This window comes from Callithrix jacchus, chromosome 13 (assembly GCF_049354715.1).
Source record: "Callithrix jacchus isolate 240 chromosome 13, calJac240_pri, whole genome shotgun sequence".
NCBI lineage: Eukaryota > Metazoa > Chordata > Mammalia > Primates > Cebidae > Callithrix > Callithrix jacchus.
In genome coordinates, this window is record NC_133514.1 from 89,308,942 (window position 1) to 89,327,779 (window position 18,838).

The 18,838-nt window shown below is 39.8% G+C and overlaps 1 protein-coding gene across 10 annotated transcripts in view; it reads left to right on the forward strand.

Annotated features, from left to right (window-relative positions):
• The window catches only part of ARK2N (arkadia (RNF111) N-terminal like PKA signaling regulator 2N), a 96,357-nt gene extending 87,086 nt beyond the window's left edge, over positions 1 to 9,271 (forward strand). For all 10 annotated transcript variants that reach the window (XM_054244147.2, XM_054244151.2, XM_035270934.3 and 7 more), the window contains one exon: positions 5,272 to 9,271. In XM_054244147.2, the coding sequence (XP_054100122.1) occupies positions 5,272 to 5,461 (190 nt within the window). In that variant the 3' untranslated portion in view covers positions 5,462 to 9,271. The remainder of the gene's footprint in view (positions 1 to 5,271) is intronic.
• The last annotated feature ends 9,567 nt before the right edge of the window (positions 9,272 to 18,838 follow it).

Below are 18,838 nucleotides of genomic sequence, written 5' to 3' on the forward strand. Positions count from 1 at the left end.
TTTGAGAGTTTTTAAGAACTCAGATTTGGTCCTTGAGTTGTTCTCTGGAACTGTGGCTGCCCTAACTTGTGCTGGGTGCCATTTTTCCGTATTGGAAGAATTTTGTGTGGCCTTTGCACTCAGTAATTGTAGTTGTGATATGCCTTCTCCCTCCTTTTTATAGCTATTTTTATTTTCTTGCATGCTACTATCTTCCCCTATTCTTTTATTTTAGATTTTGACGTATTCATTTCACTTTTGTGTGTCTTCTAGTCCTAGACTACTAGAAAGCATGCTTTCTGAACTAACGGTTGAATGCATCATTCATGATTGCCTTGTATTGCAGTGTTGAACTCCTGATGTTACCTAAATGTTATTTCCAGATGTTAATTTTTGGACAGTCCAGTTTCACAGATGCTCTTTGCTAGTGAGAAGGAGACTTTCCAAGCATCTCTAGTTCTTCTGCGTCCACTTGATATTGTCAAAACTTAATTTACAAGCCTCAGGCCAATAATTTTTTTGTCCTTGGTCCTGTTACTTTTTTTCTTTTACCAACCTCATTGGTAATTGCTCTAGGAAGATGAATGCGTATAGCACAGATCTGTTTGTTATGGAACTATGTTGGAACAGTTCCTTTTGGTACCTGTTCTGAGGCCCTCATTCTAGTCTGTTAATCCTATGATCATTGGTGTTAATATTGGTTTATTCCTCAGCAAAATAATTGGTGTAGGAAGCTGTTTTTGAGATTCATTGCTTCATAGAACCAGTTGCTAACATTAACTCCAAAAAACTAGGGAGACAGATGAGTGTTTTCTTACAGTCACAAGGATTCATCTCCTCTTCAGTTAGGAAAAAGAAGTAGAAATGTTATCGAAGAGGTCACCTTCAGGCTGTCTGTAAATGAGAGTAAAAATGATTAATTTTTAATGTTGTTTTCTTAGAATAGTAAGCTAACTGTATCAAAAGTTGACCATGAGAGCCTGCTGTGTGTGTGTGCTTCGTTTCCGCTGTACAGTCTTTCCACTGGTAACAGTGTATGAAGAACAGGAAATTGTTCTATCAAACCTTATTGTTTATAATGTATTTTTTCCTAACATTTTGAGAAGTGAGACCCAAGCATTTTCTTGGTTATAAAATGCAAAGTAAGGCACTGGGTTGTGTTTCATACCTGTCACCAATTGTATGCAGATTAAACACTTTGTGAGAACAAAACCTGTATCTGCACTAATACATACTAGTAATACAATTGATTGGAACAATTGAAAACCAGCTGAGTATGCTCCTACCTCATATCTTTCACAATACAGAAAAAGCATATGTGATAATATATAAAACTCTTATTTTTTATGTTGTCTCACAAAATATCGAGCCTCTTAACATCCAGTATAGGACTACTGCAGAGGCTTGACAACCATTGTGCCCCCACCTCCTCCTGAAATTTTTTTCCTATCTGGCATAAACTTTTGTGTAATGTATATTGTCTTATAAAATAGTTGAAATATTTCTCTAGTACCCTTCTGTTTACTAGATTGACTGTTTTTTTCCCCCTCTGTAGTTTAAAAAAAAAAAGTGTGGCCAGGCGTGGTGGCTCACACCTGTAATTCTCAGCACTTTGGGAGGCTGACGTGGCAGATCATGAGGTCAGGAGTTTGAGACCAGACAGTTCAATATGGTGAAACCCCATCTCTACTAAAACATACCAAAATTAGCTGGACGTAGTAGTGCGCAACTGTAGTCTCAGCTACTCGGGAGGCTAAGGTGGGAGAATTGCTTGAACCTGGGAGGTGGAACTGCAGTGAGCTGAGATCGTGCCACTGCACTCCAGCTTAGGTGACAGAGTGAGACCCTGTCTCAAAAAAAAAAAAAAAAAAAGTTAAAAGCCTTGTTCTGTACTCATCTATCTTCTAACTCCCATTTTATTCAATGTGTTTGAGATCATTAAAATAAAAGATTTTTGTGAATATTTTATTGGCTAATAACACATACAGATAACTAATAATATATCTTTAATTTTTGCAAACTTCTTATACCCAAGTAACAAGCACTCAGATCAAAACACAGAAGTCACTCTGCACTACTTTCTAGTTACAATCTCTCCCTTCTCTTTTCCCTTGTAATTACTAGCTTGACTTTTTTTTTTTTTTAAGAAATAAGGCTCAGTCACCCAGGCTGGAGTGCAGTGGCATGATTTCAGTTCACTGCAGCCTCAATTGCCGAGGCTCAAGCCATCCTCCCACCTCAGCCTTCCGAGTAGCTGGGACTACGGGTGCCCACCACCACACCCAGTAAACTTTTCTCTTTTTTTGGTAGAAATGGGGTTTCATCACGTTGCACAGGCTGGTCTTGAACTTGAAAGCTCAAGCAATTTTCCCGCCTCACCCTCCCAAAGTGCTGGGATTACAGATGTGAGCCACTGTGCAGTCTGTTCTGATTTTTAATGATAGTTTTGCCTGCTTTTGAACAAATCTTAAAGTCACTGTTGAGCTTAGAGGTCATCTTAAAATCTTCCTTAACATTCCTGATAGATGCCTCAGCAATTACTTGAGTGCTTAGAAGGCAATTCATTCCATTTTCTAGTGGCTTTGTTCTATAGCAGTGATTATCCAAAACTTGCCTTCTAGAAACTGATTCATGGTTCTTAGCATGCTTTCAGTAGTTTTGCCTGGAGCATGAAAATAGTACCTTTCATGGTGGCTTCCAGCTCACAGCGATTCTCCCTTCTTTGGGAATTCTGTTTACAACCATTAATAATTAGACTTAGGAAAGTTTTTGACCAAAAATAGTATCATCACATTCTCCACATCATTTAAAATTTTGAAGTAGGAGAAATAGAGAGGGTTGGGCTTAGGTTCATCTTAAATTCTTCGAGATACCCCAGTGTCCTTCTAATAAATTCTCTTTATTTTGTTTAAAGTAGCCTAAGCTAGTTTTTGGTAACTGGAACCATTTGTAACATAACTGCACAAGTGATCTATTTTTAGATGAAGTGCCCTGTCTCCTAGTCTGTCTCCTTCAGCCATTCCTCAATAGGAAATATGGTCTTAAACCTCTCACTCTCCTAGTTCTTTTTCTATGCAGATACTTTCTAGAATCTTCTTTGCTGCTTATCGAATGGTCCTGGGAACCAGGCAGTGCTCGTTTCAGTCAAACATGCTGTAGTAACTTCAGGTATAGTCTGAAGAAGGCATGGTTATTCAGTGGAAAATAAACCTTTGAATGGATATCTGATTTTGTTCCAGTTCTATACTTAACTTGTTTAAGATCCTAGGTGGTTTTCTTTTGGCCTAGGTTTTTTTTCTTCTGTAAAATAAACAGATTAGATCAGATTCCTTTTAAAGCCACTGCCTGATGTTACATTGTATGATTACTTAGTGAGCAGTACAGATAAACAATTGGAACTATATACCTGTTTTACTTGAGATATTTTTAGAAATTCTGCCAAAGATTACTTTGACTGTCTTTGCCTGGTAAGCCTGAATTCTTACCAGGTTTCTAGCCAGCTTGATTCAATTAGTGTTGGTAAAGGTGAGCTTTTGAACTGTCAAATGACTTTGTACTTCTAAATTGTTAATTTGGGCCTATCTTTGTACTCTGATGATTCTCGCTGTGTCTTGTTGCACCCAGTTTAATATACAACATCTGTAAAGCAACAACATGATATGGAAAGCATTGGACCCAAAATCAGACATGTCTTCCTTGGCCTATCACTTTCAAGCACTGTGACTCTGAGCAAATCATGTAACCTGTTTAAGCCTCAGTTCCCTCTCTGTAGAGTGAGGATAGTAAATTCCATGCCTACCTCATAGGTCTGTTGTAATTGTCCAATGAAATAAAATATGTGAAACTGCTTAGTAAACGTAGTGTACCTTTGGCCTTCAGACATCAAAACTTTCTGTGAATGTTGAATGGACTCCTTTAGCTGACATTTTTCCTGATTATATGGTCACTTAATATGAATTTATTTAATGAGTTGAACAGATATGAATTAGACATTGGGCTTTATGTCCCTTAGTTTAATGTCCCTATTTATTTCACTAGCTAATTTTGAAAAGGTAGTATAGCCTCTGGCTTAGTAGCAACTTAGCCCATCTCTGGACAGATGACAGGCTTCTGGTACTGTAACAAATTTGCATTCTGCCCTCTGGCCCTGAGAAATCTGTTCTTAGGAACCTCTCTTAAGTAGGGCATGTTTCCAGGAGTTTAAGTGTGTCCTTGGGGCAGTTTTGCAACTGAATCTTGTCCATTGTTACCCTAATGTTCTTTTGAACCTGGTGGTGTAGGTAGCATTAAACCAAAGCTGAAATTATCAAGTGACCCAGGATTATTTCTTGCATACAGATTGTCAAACAGCTGCTCAGGAGTCACTGTGGTAGTTTACTGACTAGACTCATGTCACTCGTTACTGCTGACATAAGCTACCTCAGGGCTGGTCAGGAAGTTTAGATGAGAGGACATAGCTTTGGTCACTTGAGTTGCCTGCCTTCCTCTCATTTGAGTCAGAACTTAGCGCTTTGTCCTGGAGGTTCACAATTCTATCATTTGACTGGAATGTGGAATGTCAACTGTCAGTGTTTCTGAAACAATTTTATTTCAGTGAACTCTTGGTGTGACTTGCTAACAAGGCAGTTCTGTCCCTCTGACAGTACGCTTTTAGTGGATCTAAACTGAGTATTCAGCTTTATTACTTTCACTGAACCAAATTATAAGCAATTCTGTTGAATGAACCAAGTGCTTCTGTTGTGACCTTCAGAACAAGGGAAATTGATTCTTTATTCACAATCTGTTACTTACTGACTTAGAAATCTAATCTGTAAAAGGATAATCCTATCACTGTCGTTGAAGGCAATATTACCAGTTACAAAATTTATTTTAAGAACAGGTTTAAACTATTTTTCTTATGGTTTGGTTTGTTCAGACTAAGACTGTTTGGACATCTTAACTTTGTTCTGGATTTATGTATTGCCCTGTCATGAAGATCCCAGAGGTGTAAATGAGTCCAGAGAAACATCCTTTTACCCATGGTCAGTGACTAAATCTAGACACAACTCAGGAGTTTCTGGCTGAGATAAGACCCTTCGCCTTTTTAAGACTAAACTGAGAGAGGGACAGAGTGGGATGGGGTGGGAGAAAGGGAGATAGACATGGAGGGAAGGATATTGACTGTGGGTTTCATGGACTTGCATACTAGGCTTATGTTAGTAAAAATGTTGATCAGTACAACTGAAGTCATATTTTCTTCTGTTTTTCCTATGGTGGAATTAACCATGCTTTTGTTCTTCATCTCAATTGCAGGTGTGTTCATCCTCGAGGTGGTGTGATTCAGAGTGTTTCTTCATGGAAGCATGGCTCGGGCACACAGTATGTTAGCACCAGGCAAACACAGTCATGGACTGCTGTGACTCCCCAGCAGACTTGGGCTTCACCAGCAGAAGTTGTTGACCTTACCTTGGATGAGGATAGCAGGCGTAAATACCTACTGTAATACAATGTCACTGCATTTCCTCTGCACTGTTCCCTTCCACTTCCTCATCCTCTTTTGTGACATGGAAGTTCATTGTCATAGCTTCAGCTTCAGAAGCTGTTTGTGTGGCATATGTAGGATTCAAACTCATGGAAAATTCCCTCCTCTCCGCCTTTTTTTAACTAAAAGAAGTCACTTAAGAAAATAACTTATCACAGAGAAAATAATTTTTTCTTTCCCTCAGTAGGAATATGAGAATGATGAATTTTATTAGACAACTTTATTTTACTTGGTGACTTTTAATCTTAGGAAACTCTGCCTTCCTTTTAGAATGATATTTTAATTGCCAGGCACAATGGGTTTCAGTTTTTGAATCTTGTATTTATTTTTCTGTATAATGAAATTAATATCTAGACTTGACCACTATCTGCCCACCCCATTGGCACTCCCATCTTAGGGCATTCGCACACATATCAGTCAGGTCCTTATTGGCACCTAGTAGGGCATGTGCATTTAAAAACCTGTCCTTAAAAATAGAAGACAGAAGTATTAAAAGTATTTTTTCTTTTATTTTAAGTCTTCTGCCTTGTGTCCTGAATTTGCTCCTGTTGACTTCCCACAGCACAGATAATTGACATGTCCCTTTGTGTTTATAAATACTACTAAGGTGACTTAGTTGGTCTCCTTGTTGCAATAATTAAGAGGCATTTCAGATAGATTCCTACCATCAGGTTTTCTGGACGTCTGAAGGTATTAAGAGATCAGTGGGAAAAATCTCTCTCCCTCAGCTATTTTTTTCTGGTTTAGTCAAATAATGGGTGAACGTAGAAACCTGTTGGGAAGAATATGAAAAGTTACATGGCTTCTGAGGCTACAGGCACTTGCAAATCTGAGAAGAAAGTGCTGTCTTTCATAGCTGGTCTCTATATAAAAGTAGATAGCAACAACTGTTTAGCATCTGAGATGAAGTGGACCTGATACTGTATTTGGGTATTTTTCTCCTCTGCCTTCTGAAAAAAATACCATAAGAAGAATCAGAATGTACCATAAGAAACCAGATGCAAAGCATGTTAATGTCATTGGTAAGTTTTACAGTATCTAAAAGGATTAGCAAAGGGTAGTAGGAGCTTCAGGGAATTCAGGAAATGCCAGCATTGGAGTTTTGTGGCATTAGTTACTACCTTTTTTCTTATGATATGTTGTAGTTACTAGTGAATTATTTTAAAAGCAATACCTAGAGTTAGAACACTATGTATTGTGCACAGGGGGAGTAAAGTAATATTGGATTAGAAGACTTCACCTTTGCTTTTCACGGTTTTTGTTTGTTTCCATTGTTGATGTTGCTATGGCCCTTTGCCTCTCCCTCCAGATCCCCTGGTGGCTCTTCTTATCATAAGAGTGTGAGAACTACCATTTTCAGTTTTCATTCAGCAAACACATTTACTAAGTGCCTGTTCTGCGTAAGGCACTGTGAGGGGTGGGTGCTCTGGGAGCTGCTGAGATGAATGACACACACCCCACATACGCATGCGTCAGTATCTGCCTGCCTCCACCTGCCCGGCCTTTTCTTCTTCTTTTTTTTTGGTAAAGACAAGTTTATTCCTTTACCCTTCTTGTTGCATTACTTTTCCTATAGACGCCTTCTTCCACAGGAATGTATTTGTGCACACATTCTTTGATCTTCTCTGATAGCATCTCATTTGATCTGGCCTCTGTCCATCAGCTTTTTATTTTTTATTTATATTTCCTGCTTTTATTAGATCAGGCTTTTAATTAGGATCATGAACCTCCAGTTTTAGCAACTCATGTATCAGTCTCTCATATGGCTACAATTCTAGACAAAAACCAAAGACCCAGAGGCCAGGGCAAAATAGGACCTTCTGAAAATTCACTACTGGCGTATCCTTGGACCTTCACATTTTACTTTAGGTTTAATTTATTGAATTCTACTGTTACACATAGTTTTTGACTTGAATTAAAATACTAGACAGAACAGAAATGTACAATTTCTGGTCTGTGTTTTCCAGGAAAATCATTGAGAAGAGAATAGAGTGGATTATGTGACTTGAAGTTTTTGCAGCTTATTTTTCCCCCCACTATCAGGGCAGAGCCCCATTTTAATGAATGTTTTTACATGACCTCTTCTTATGTTAACCACATATTTTTGTCCCAATTCCACACAGCAGGTGAGTTCCCATGACATATTATTTTCATAGTCCCTAATAGTCATCCTTTAAAGAGTTGGCATGATGTGTGCACTGTGGATTAGGAACAGAGTGGAGCTGTAACCAGTCTCTTCTTTGACCCTTCGCCTTTATATCAGCTTGCACTTTTCCCTCACTTGTCCCTAATCCAGCTCCCAACTACATGGCTTAATGGATCAGAACAGAGGTTTCGGTATTAACATGCAAAAGGGGGAGGAGGGGAAGGGATGGTAGAAATAGATAACTCTCCCCTACTAGGTTGGGACGTTTCCCTTAACTGTAGAGAGACTGTGTTTCAGCTCTCCTTTCACTGCTACTTCCATAAGAGTGGAGAGTGTGGTTTCAGGCCAGCTATTAATGATACAATTCCGTGGTATGCAACTCCTGTGACATTCGAAGTTTCTTTTAAAGGGATTTTTCTTAACCAAAGTTTTACATTTGGTAGCATAAGTAGTTCTTTATGCTTCACAGGACATTGTCTTCAGAGTAATCTCTCAGCTAAAATGGTACACATGGGCCTCAGATTGGTTTATGCCACTGACTTGGTTAAGTTACCATCCCCTCCAATTTGTAAAAAACAGAGCAGTGACCTAGCTGTTGCATTATCATGACCGCCATGTAACCTATAATTGCTGCTCTCCAGTAATTGTCTTTTCATTTTGATGGTAGGGGCCAGACTGAATGAATAATGCATTCTTTTTTATTCAATTTATTTCATTCAGTTTATTCTTTGCAATCAAACATCCCATAAACTCTGCTTTTATTGTTATCAATTATGAATATGAATCATTTGGTTTACTAATTTAGTCATTTGTTCATCATTACTTTTAGGAGATTAGCACTATAACTAACTTAAAAATAAATTTGTTACCTGCTTTTTATATTGTCACAAAGGTTTTTTAAAAAGTTGGGGATACTATTTTGTCTTTTAGTTTTAAACTTTTTTTTTAAGGCAAAGCACCCCTAATCCCTGTTCTCCAATATGTGTATGATATGACTTCCATGTATATATAAAAATGATTGTGCCCTAACCAAACTTCCTCAGATTGTGCACTGTTTGTTTAAAATAATCACGTATTTTAGTCTGATGCTGTTGTATTTTTTCATTTTATTTAAAACACTACTTACTTCTTATTCTCTTAACAAAGTTTAAAAGGTAGTGATCTTAAAAAAAAAATCACTGGATAACTAGGAAATATTTTTGTTGTTGTTGTTGTTGTTGTTTTTTAAGAGTACAAAGGCCATTGAAAGCCTTTTGCTCCTCTTACCGTGAAAATGAAATGTTAGCCATTGTATGGCTAGGAACCAATGCACTTGGCAGTTAATGGATCTGCTGTTGCTGGAGTGTGAGCGTGGACTTGATGCAGTGACGACAAATCATTGCGTAGAATTAATGTTTTCAAATGTGCAACTCTAGTTTTTAAAACAAAATTTGGTTCTTTACATTCATTATTTAGTTTTTGTTTCCCTTTAGTATTTAATGGTCTTTGGAGAAAAATAATAATAAAACAGAGTGTTATATATATATTTTTTGGTGCAAGATAAGATTTTCTGTTTTTTGAAATAAGTCTGTAGCATAAAGGTTAAACTATTTTAAGACAAAATAAAATAGAGTGTATTTAAACAATTATATCTTCTGAGGTTTTTTTTTTTCTATCTGCTTCAGTTAATTGGGTGGTACCTGGAGCAGTTTCCAAGTTACCTTTTGAATGTGAAAGTGGATTCTATTTTGTTAACAAGTCTTATCTTTATAAGATGCCTGAGTTTTCCAAGCAAGAGCTGTATCCTATTCCCAAGAAGTTTTGCAAACCTTGGATAATGGTTGGATCTTGATAAAAACACCTTTGCATTAGCTTTCCTGTAACCCCTACCTGAGATGTCAAAGAGGGCCAAAAACTTATTGTTCTGGGCACCTTTACTCCTGACAACAAAACTTCACTGCTGGTTATTACTTTGCGGAGACCAGCAAGGCAGCGTAAGATGCTGCAATGGCATGTACTTTGCATGTGGTTAAACACTGAAGTAAGTAGAGGGTGTTTGAAAAATAGCCTAAATAATTTTTCCCATATAGTTTGGTTCTATTTTCAGATTTTTAATTTGGTTATTAAAATGATAGTAACTACCATATTAACGCCTCATCACGTTTGTAAATCTTCACATAAAGGGGAATGAGGAACAAGGGAGAGTGAAACTTCTTTTTATTAAAACATTCAACTCCTGAATCTCTTAGTTTTCCTCAAGAATTTTTAGTTCTGCTTGTACTGGAACATGATCTGTTAACAGTTAGGAAATACATTATTAACAAATAGGAAATGTCTTTAGATTTTTGAAATGGTTCTTTCCTATCACCCTGTATATCTGAGACGTAGGCATATTAGTACCTGTAAGAAACTCTTCTTTGGCTGGGCTTAGTGGCTCACGCCTGTAATCCCAGCACTCTGGGAGGCTGAGGCCAGCAGATCACCTGAGGTCAGGATTTCGAGACCAGCCTGGCCAACATGGTGAAACCCCATCTCTACTGAAAATACAAAAATTATCTAGGTGTGGTGGTGGGCACCTGTAATCCTAGCTACTCAGGAGGCTGAGGCAAGAGAAAGGAGAATCGCTTGAACCTGGGTTGCAGAGGTTGCAGTGAGCTGAGACCATGCCATTGCACTCCATCCTGGGTGACAAGAGCAAGACTCTGTCTCAAAAAAAAAAAAAAAAAAAAACCCAAAAAACCCTCTTCTTTGACTCTAAAAGGAAATTGTTTACCTAGAATCTCACGTTTGAACCCTTTTGCCCTTGGATGCTGATTTTGAAGAAGAAACTAGGGACAAGTAAGTAATATAATGTGTAGCTAGTACTTTATCTCATTTGGGCTGCTATTTCTGTTCTTTTGCATGCATTAGGCCTTCCCTTATTAGTTTATTTTTCAGAATAGATACCAGCTATTTATAATTACAGTCTAATCAGAAAAATTACAGATAAAGGGTCTTTACTAAACATATATGTATTCCTTCAGCTCCATTTTTGCCACCTAAGTAAAGGGAATTTCTTTCAGGTTTTGTTTTATCTGTATTACTTCTCCATGAAAGAGTGATTCTCCTAGGTCATTGTTAGGAACAGTTTTCTTTCTTGATTCCATGATTGAAAGCACTGATTCATAGAATTAGAATTCTGGGCTACAGGGGTACTTTGGCTAGGAGAATCTGCCTGCAGCAGAAGAAGGCAACGGTAAATAGTGGTAGTGAGTAAATAGCTCACTTTTTCTCAGTGAGCTGAGAAAAAGATGCAAGTAATGATCATGAGTGTCAGAGATTTAGAAAGAGCACCCATTCACCTGATAGTATCCGTTGGTTCAATTTATCGTACTGCTCCACATGGGAGATGGCTTTAGGCAGGGATCCCTCTGTGTGATGAGTATTCAATGTTATTTCTGCCAAGACTGGAGGACCCATTTGATAGAGTGGGTAAATGATGGAGTGAGTGCTGGCAGTGAAGTCAGCCCTCAGAAAGGAAGTGTGGCAGCAGCAGCTGGTATAATCTCCTCATAGACCCTGGCCTGCTGTTGGGAACACACCTTGGTTGTAAATTATATCTCTCTAGCTTCTTACTCTTTAGTGAAGCTAGCTTTATCTTGTTGCCAGCTTTTTCTTTATTAAAAAAATTTTTCCCCATTGGCCTTGCTGAAGCTTTTAGAAGATACCAGCTGTTTCTTTTGTGTTTTGGTAATTTACATCTCAGAGCCAAATCTGTTCACCTTTCATGATTGCTCTGTCCTGAGAGTGGAAAGGTAAAGTGTCATGGACTGTTGAGCCCTCACATTTGTGACTGATTCTAAAGCAAGCAAATCTGACTTGAGGATGAATCTTGAATTCTGCAGCAGGAGAGGGTTAGACCAGAGGGCGAGTGAGTGAGGTGTAAAAGGCCTGACCCAGGGAACAGGAGATCCCAGAAAGGCCAAGTGACTGCTAAAGGATTTGGTGTCTGCATCTGTAAAATGAATATCTCAGGTTTCTTTGTTTGAAAGTAAAAGACTGTGTGATTTTAGGGGATGATTCATTGTTCTGCAGAGCCATCAGGCTTATTAAGCAGTAACTCAAGAGAGCTGCTTACTCCAAAAATCTGCTCAAAGGACTGTAGTTGTATCGTCTCACTGAAGCCTGGTGAAGGTATTGGATGACTGACACCCACAGAACCTTGAATTTCTACAAGCTATTTTCAAAGTTTTAAAAGAATGTTTATTTTAAAAGTTTCTCATGGGGTTAGAAGTACAGATTATTATTCTAATTTTAGATTGGAAAACTGATAACAGAAAAATAACTGTGTATTTGGATTTACATAGGTAGACTTTGTGTGAGTAGATTTTTTTAAAAAATGATTTGAATTAGAACTTTTTAACTGTTAAGAAAAAACCTCAGTTTTCTGGTTTTCCTGCCTGTTTTCTCTGCTTCTTCAGTTGGGGCAGAGCAAGTTGCAGAATATGCATTACATGCTGCTATTTAAAAGACAGTATAATACTACATACTTATAAAAGCATACATACACATGTAGTAAGAGTATAAACATGCATGAGAATAATAAACACCAAATTCAGGGCAATAAAGTTGCCTCCGGAAGCTCAGGTATGGAGGGGACAGAGAGGACTTCAGCTTTATTGGTAAAATTTTGTAAATTGGTTAGCAGGGACACAAATGTATGTTATTCACTGTACCTTTTTGTATATCTCAAATATTTCATAATCAAAATCTTTCCTGAGAATGAAAACCCTTTTGTGACCCTCTCAATGTTGGTGGAAATGAATAAGATCTAAAGCTGATTCCTTCTAAAAGCTCTCAACATTTCTTAGCTATGTCACCAAATGCATGAGCAAAAACAAAAAAACAAATTTGATAAATTGGACTTTATTAAAAAACAGCTTTTGTGCCTCAAAGGACACCATCAAGAAAGTAAAAAGACAACCCACAGAATGGGAGAAAATATTTGGACTCTTAACTCTGATAAGAGACTTGTATCTAGAATATATTTAGAAAACTTACAACTGAATACCATAAAAAAAATGAAAAACTCAATTAAAAATCGGCAAAGGATCTGAATAGACTCTTCTCCAAGGAAAATATGCAGTTGGTTCATAAGCACATGAAAAGATGCTTAACATTTCCATCAGAGAGATGCCAGTCAAAACCACAATGAGATACCACTTCATACCCACTAGCATAACTAGAATCAAAAACATAGGTATTGGTGAGGAAGTGGAGAAATCAGAACCCTTGTAATTTGCTGGTGGGAATATAAAATGGTCAGCCACTTTGGAAAACAATTTGGCTGTTCTTCAAATGGTTAAATGTAAGAGTTACCATGAATGTTTATGGCAGCATTACTCATAATCGCCAAAAGGATAAAGAACCCAAATGTCTATCAACCAAAGAGTGGATAAAATAAATATGATGTGGCCATGTAATTCAATGTTATTCAGCTGTAAATAGGAATGAAATGTGAATACATTCTACAACATTAACAATCCTTGAAATCACAATGTTAAAGGAACCAGTTACCAAAGACCACATATTATTCCATTTACAGGAAATACCCAGAATAGATAAATCTATAGAAGTAAAGTAGACTGGTGGTTGCCATAGGCTGAAGGAGGTAGAAATAGGGAGTGACTGCTCATAGGTAAGGGGATTCTTTGTGGGGTCTTGAAAATACTCTAAAATTAGAGTGGTAATTGTTGTACCTCTGAACATTCAGTAGTCCACCCTTATCCATGGTTCTGCTTTCTGTGGTTTCAGTTTCCTGTCAATTGCAATCTGAAAATATTAAATGGAAAATTTCAGAAATAAACAATTCATAAGTTTCACACTGTTCTGAGTAGCATGATGAAATCTTGCACCGTAATGCTCTGTCCCACCTGGGTCGTGAATTATCTCTTTGTCTAGTGCATCCATACTGTATGTGCTGTCCGCTCATTTAGAATTCAAGGTATTTTTTTTTTTTTTTGAGACATAGTCTTGCTCTGTTGCCCAGGGTGGAGTGCAGTGGCATGATCTTGGCTCACTGCAACATCCCCTTCCCTGATTCAAGCAATTCCCTGCCTCAGCTTCCTGAGTAGCCGAGATTACAGGCACATGCCGCCATGCCTGGCTGATTTTTGTGTTTTTAGTAGAGATGGGGTTTCACCATCTTGGCCAGGGTGGTCTTGAACTCCTGACCTCATGATCCACCTGCCTCAACCTCCCAAAGTGCTGGGATTATGGCATGAGACACTGCACCTGGCCACTGTCTGCTCATTTAGATACTTAGTAGACATCTTGTTGATAAGATTGATCACAGGAAGGGTGAGTGTAGTACAATAAGATTTTGAGAGAGAGAGAGAGAGAGATCATATTCCTATAACATTACTACATATTATTAAAATACTTCTATTTTGTTTATCTCTTACTGTGCCTAATTTATAAATTAACTTTACTATAGGTATATATGTATAAGAAGAAACACTATAGGGTTTAGTACTATTCATGGTTTCAGGCATCCACTAGGGGTCTTGGAATCTATCCCCAGCACATAAGGGGACTGTTGTACTAACGAGCACTGAGTTGTACCTTTTAAAATGGTGAAGTTTATGGTAATGTGAATTACATCTCATTAAAGCTGTTATATGAAAATACACATAACCTTTGGAATTGAGGGTACAGTGCTTTAAGCTGTTAATATCATGTTGTGACTAGGTACCACTCCAGAAAATGAGATAGTGGAGGTAGAAAGGATAGTGGGAAGGTACAACTCAGCTACAGGGGACCTCAGAGTCAGAGATGGCAGTTACTGAAGGCAAGCATCACCAACTTTTCCCTGTCTGCAGGCTTCCCTGACCCCGAGATGTGCCTTTAGTAGGAGACCTAGCCCCTGTGAAGAGAAATGTGGCTTGTGGAGGTTTCTGTGCCATCCAAACCTGCCACCCAAGGGTGAAGGTTATTCAGAAAGAATCTTTATTCCCTGCTAAAATATGAGTGTTTATCAACTTCCAGGGAGTGTTCCACAGACAGGCTTTTGGGATGTGGGGTGAAGGATGCAGGTGGTTTTCCCCTCTGGGAAAGAACATGACCATACCCTGTGAGCTCTTGGGCCTGGCCCTGGCTTTTGCCCAGAAAGTTTTGCAGTCACTCTGACATCCTGCCAGAGAGGCCCTAACTCCATCCTTTGGGCACTGAGGTGGGGATGGGGATGCTTTTTCACTCTACATGCTCTCCTTCTCTGAAGATGCTGCTTCCATGATTCCCACTCCCTCTCTGGGTTGCAAGCCCTGAGAGTCACTGTCATAACTGCTGAAATTTCGTGGCATTCCTTAGGGATATGAAGACAGAAAACATGTTGGGACCTTGGCGTTAGTCAATGCTGGGCACTTCTTTTTGAAATCCTTGAAATCATGATGTTAAAGGAACCAGTTACCAAAGACCACATACTTAATGGTCCATTTAATAGTCTTCCACATCTCCTCAAGTCTTGGCTAAATTCTTGCTGGTTAGCTCTTTCGGCTCTTGGCAGAATGTATTCATATGCCATTACATTAAAAGTGGAAATCTTAAGGATGCAAACCTTTTATTCAGGTGAAATGTTCAAAAATTGTTCAGCATCCTCTCAGGCACCAACCAGTTAGAACTAACACTGGAGGTGTGGCTGGCACACGTTCCTGGAAACCCCAGTCTGTGAAGGTATGGAATTAACCCTAGCACCACTAGACTGTGTGGATCCTGGGGGCTCCCAAGGTGGTGAGGAAGGCACTCAAGCAGCTCGGGGTAGGGGTTCTTCACCAGCTGGAACTAAAGTATATCATTCTTTTAGCAGCCAATAGAACCAAAGGATGCATTCACTTAACCTCTCTGGACCTCAACTTCTTCAGTCATAAAATGGGGATAATAGTTCCCACCTTACAGGATTGTCATAAAGAGTTAATGAGTGCAGGCCTAGTCCGCACCATCCATCTTGTCAGCCCTACACTAGTTCTTGTTTGGCCTGCTCAGCCAAGGAGTGTGTATGCTAAAATCTGTCTGTAGGCCTGCTATTTCACAGCAACACAGTTAAAGCATTACATGCATCTTGAGACATAAATGAAGTACTTTAGAGAAAGCAGCAAACAACGGTTGGGTATGTGATAACTGGCATGGGGTGGTGAGAAATCGTAAGTCCCAAGATGGAGGTTTGGGTCATGTCTTCGTTGCTAACAAGCTGTGTGACCTACGAGGCCAGTCATCTCTCTGGTTCTTACCTTCTTCATCTCTGAAAGGGAGGATAGTTGTAGGCCTACCACCATCCCTAGATTTGGGAGAAAGGATCAAATAAGATAATAGGACAGCAGTTTGGAATTTGCAGACTCAGATGACTATAGAAGCAAGGCTGGTGGTGGAAATAAGTCGTTGATAAAAGACAAATGAGGAGTGTGGCAAACTGGATAGAGTTTATGCCAACCTAGAGGAGGAAGCTGCAACCGTTATGAGAGTGAATGTTCAATGTTGCCATATCTATGGATTTTTCAAGAGAAAATGGAAATCTGGAGTTTAAAAATATAGATGTGAAATTTCTGATTTGTAAATGTTCATGTGTGGCCGTGGTCAGGTCTACTGAATGTACAGCTTGAAAAGACCTGTTGGTGTAGGAAGACAGAAAAGTTGGATGGACTGTCACTGATGTGCCACCTTCTCCACTCCACACTCTGAGCCTCCCTGGCTTAGGATAAAAAACAGTGTGCCTAGGGTGGTTCTGGTCCTCTGGCCACCATTTTTGTGCAGACTACTGAGACCTGGAGTTGCAATTGAGCTACTCCAGTAAGGGACTGAATGCACCCAGGGAGCTATGGTCACTTGTGTCCTTGGTCTGATGTTTCCCATGTACATCTCTGGCTGGCTAGACAGATAACCAAAGAGAATGGATGCCAACACTTGGTCATCAGTCTTGAAAGTCTTATAACCTGAATCAATCCTATTTGTCCTTTCAGCCAGAAACTGTGTGGACCAAACAACACATGTCTGCAGGACTGGTTCAGCCTGAGGGCTGGGGTTTTACTACCTCTGGACTACGCAGACTTCACTGGTTGAGCCAGTGCTTAGTATTTGCTATGTGCTAGGCACTCGGCCAGACCCTGGGGCCAATCCTTACCCTCAAGTAGCTAGCTCTGTCTAGTATAACAAACCATTGTCACAAAACCTGACAAATGCTGCTAAGATTAGAGCTCAATGCAGGGTGCTTTGGGAACAAAAAGGCTCCCTAAACTAGCTGGTGGGATGGAATGAATGAATGATGGAGGAGCTCTTGCAGAAGGTAATAGTTCAGCTGAGTTTGAAGGATGAGTAGGAATTAATGGAGTCCAGAGAGGTAAAGAGTGGAGGGTGTGGGTGGATGTCATTCAGATACAAAGCTCAGGCATGGCATGAAGGTGAGAGAGATCATGGCTCAGTAGAGAAACTGCTAGTTGGGAGAAAGTGGGAGTGATCCGGAGCAAGCTGGAGACACAAGAGCCATGTGGCACAGGACCTTGAATGCCTCACTAACATTTCACAGACAGGCCACCTCTGGAAACCAGTAGATCATGTTTATTACCTGCAAAAAACCTGTTGGAGGTGAAAATGGGCATCTAGACACATAGATACAACAAAGACATACCTTTAAAATGATGGGGAGCAATGTAATTATTGTATAGAGGGGAGGAGTAAGAGCAGCTCTCCCTGCCAGTAGAGTCAGTTAGAGGAGGATTGATACTGGAAGAAGGGAATTTTATTAGAAAGCTTCTGCAGGAATCGAAACAGATGAAGGCTGAATCAAGGCAGTGGGAGGGGAAATGGAAAGGAGAGGTTAGAATGAAGAAAGGTTGAATCTGTGGGACTTGTTGATGTAGTGTTGGCGGGGGGTGGGGGTGAGGTACAGAGCCCATGGGTGAGGAAGAAAGGAGGAAAAGCTGCCAGATGTTGCATCAAAAACAAAAGGCATCAGTTTTGGAGAGTGTAGCAGATGCTTCTGGGTCACATGTGCCCTCTGAGGTGAAGATAAGTTACTGCCTTTTGTATCCTCCACCACAGTGGTCCCCAACCTTTTTGGCACCAGGGATCCATTTTGTGGAAGACAATTTTTCTCGGAGTTGATGGGAGAAATGGTTTCAGGATGAAACTGTTCCACCTCAGATCATCAGCCATTAGTTAGATTCTCATAAGGAGCGTGCAGCCTAGATCCCTTGCATTTGCAGTTGACAAAAGCATTCACGCCCTTATGAGAATCTAATGCCACAGCTGATCTGACAGGAGGTGGAGCTCAGGCGGTAATGCTTGCTCACCCACTGCTCACCTTCTGTGTGGTCCAGTTACTAACAGGCCGCAGACTCATACTGGTCTGCGGCCAGGGGGCTGGGGACCCCTGCTCTACCCTTAAGAAAAACACATGGTGCTCTTTGGCTTTGGAACACAACACATACTATATTTAGAAATCCTGCTTCAACCCGTTCGTTGCATGACTTGGAGCAAGGAAAGACTGCAGCACAAGCCAGGCTACAATGCTAGCTGCTCTGTCACTTGGACCATATGACCCAGCAAATCCGCGATCCCGTAAGTATTCCCAGTGGATGGCCATGAAGTGTGGAGTCTCTGGCAGGCTGCAATAGGAGAGGTGTATTATAGACTCCTAAGGATTTTGGAGCAAGGCTATGCCTTGTGCAGCAGAGAACTATAAGCATTTTGAAAGAAAGATCCCAATATACTTTGGGTCTTGGTAGAGACAGAGCATCTGACCATTGGACATAATTAATCAAGACATCAGAGAGGTTTATCATGAGCTGGGTTTTGTGCCACTCAGGTCATAAATTCAAGCAGGTCAACAGAAATTCATTCTAAGATGGAAGGTGTACAGCTCAGGGATCGGGCATGAGCAGGGCCAGAAGGTAAAAGTAAGCTGCACATGCCTCTTCTTCAGGCCCCCAAGGCTGGCACCCTGTTGCACTGATGACTCTCCTTCACTTCACACCCGGGATTTTCTTGTCACTAGTTTGGAATAATCCTAGGCCTGGTTCATTGTGTTGGTGTTAGCCAAAATGGACTGCTGTTTCTACTTAAAGCTCCAGTTAAGGTAGCCCTGAAAGACAGTGGGTAGGGGAAATTCTTGCAGTGGGCAGAGCTTCAAGCTTGTTCAAGTACATCTGCTCATCAACTTGGAAAAGAGAGAAAAGTGGCATCCA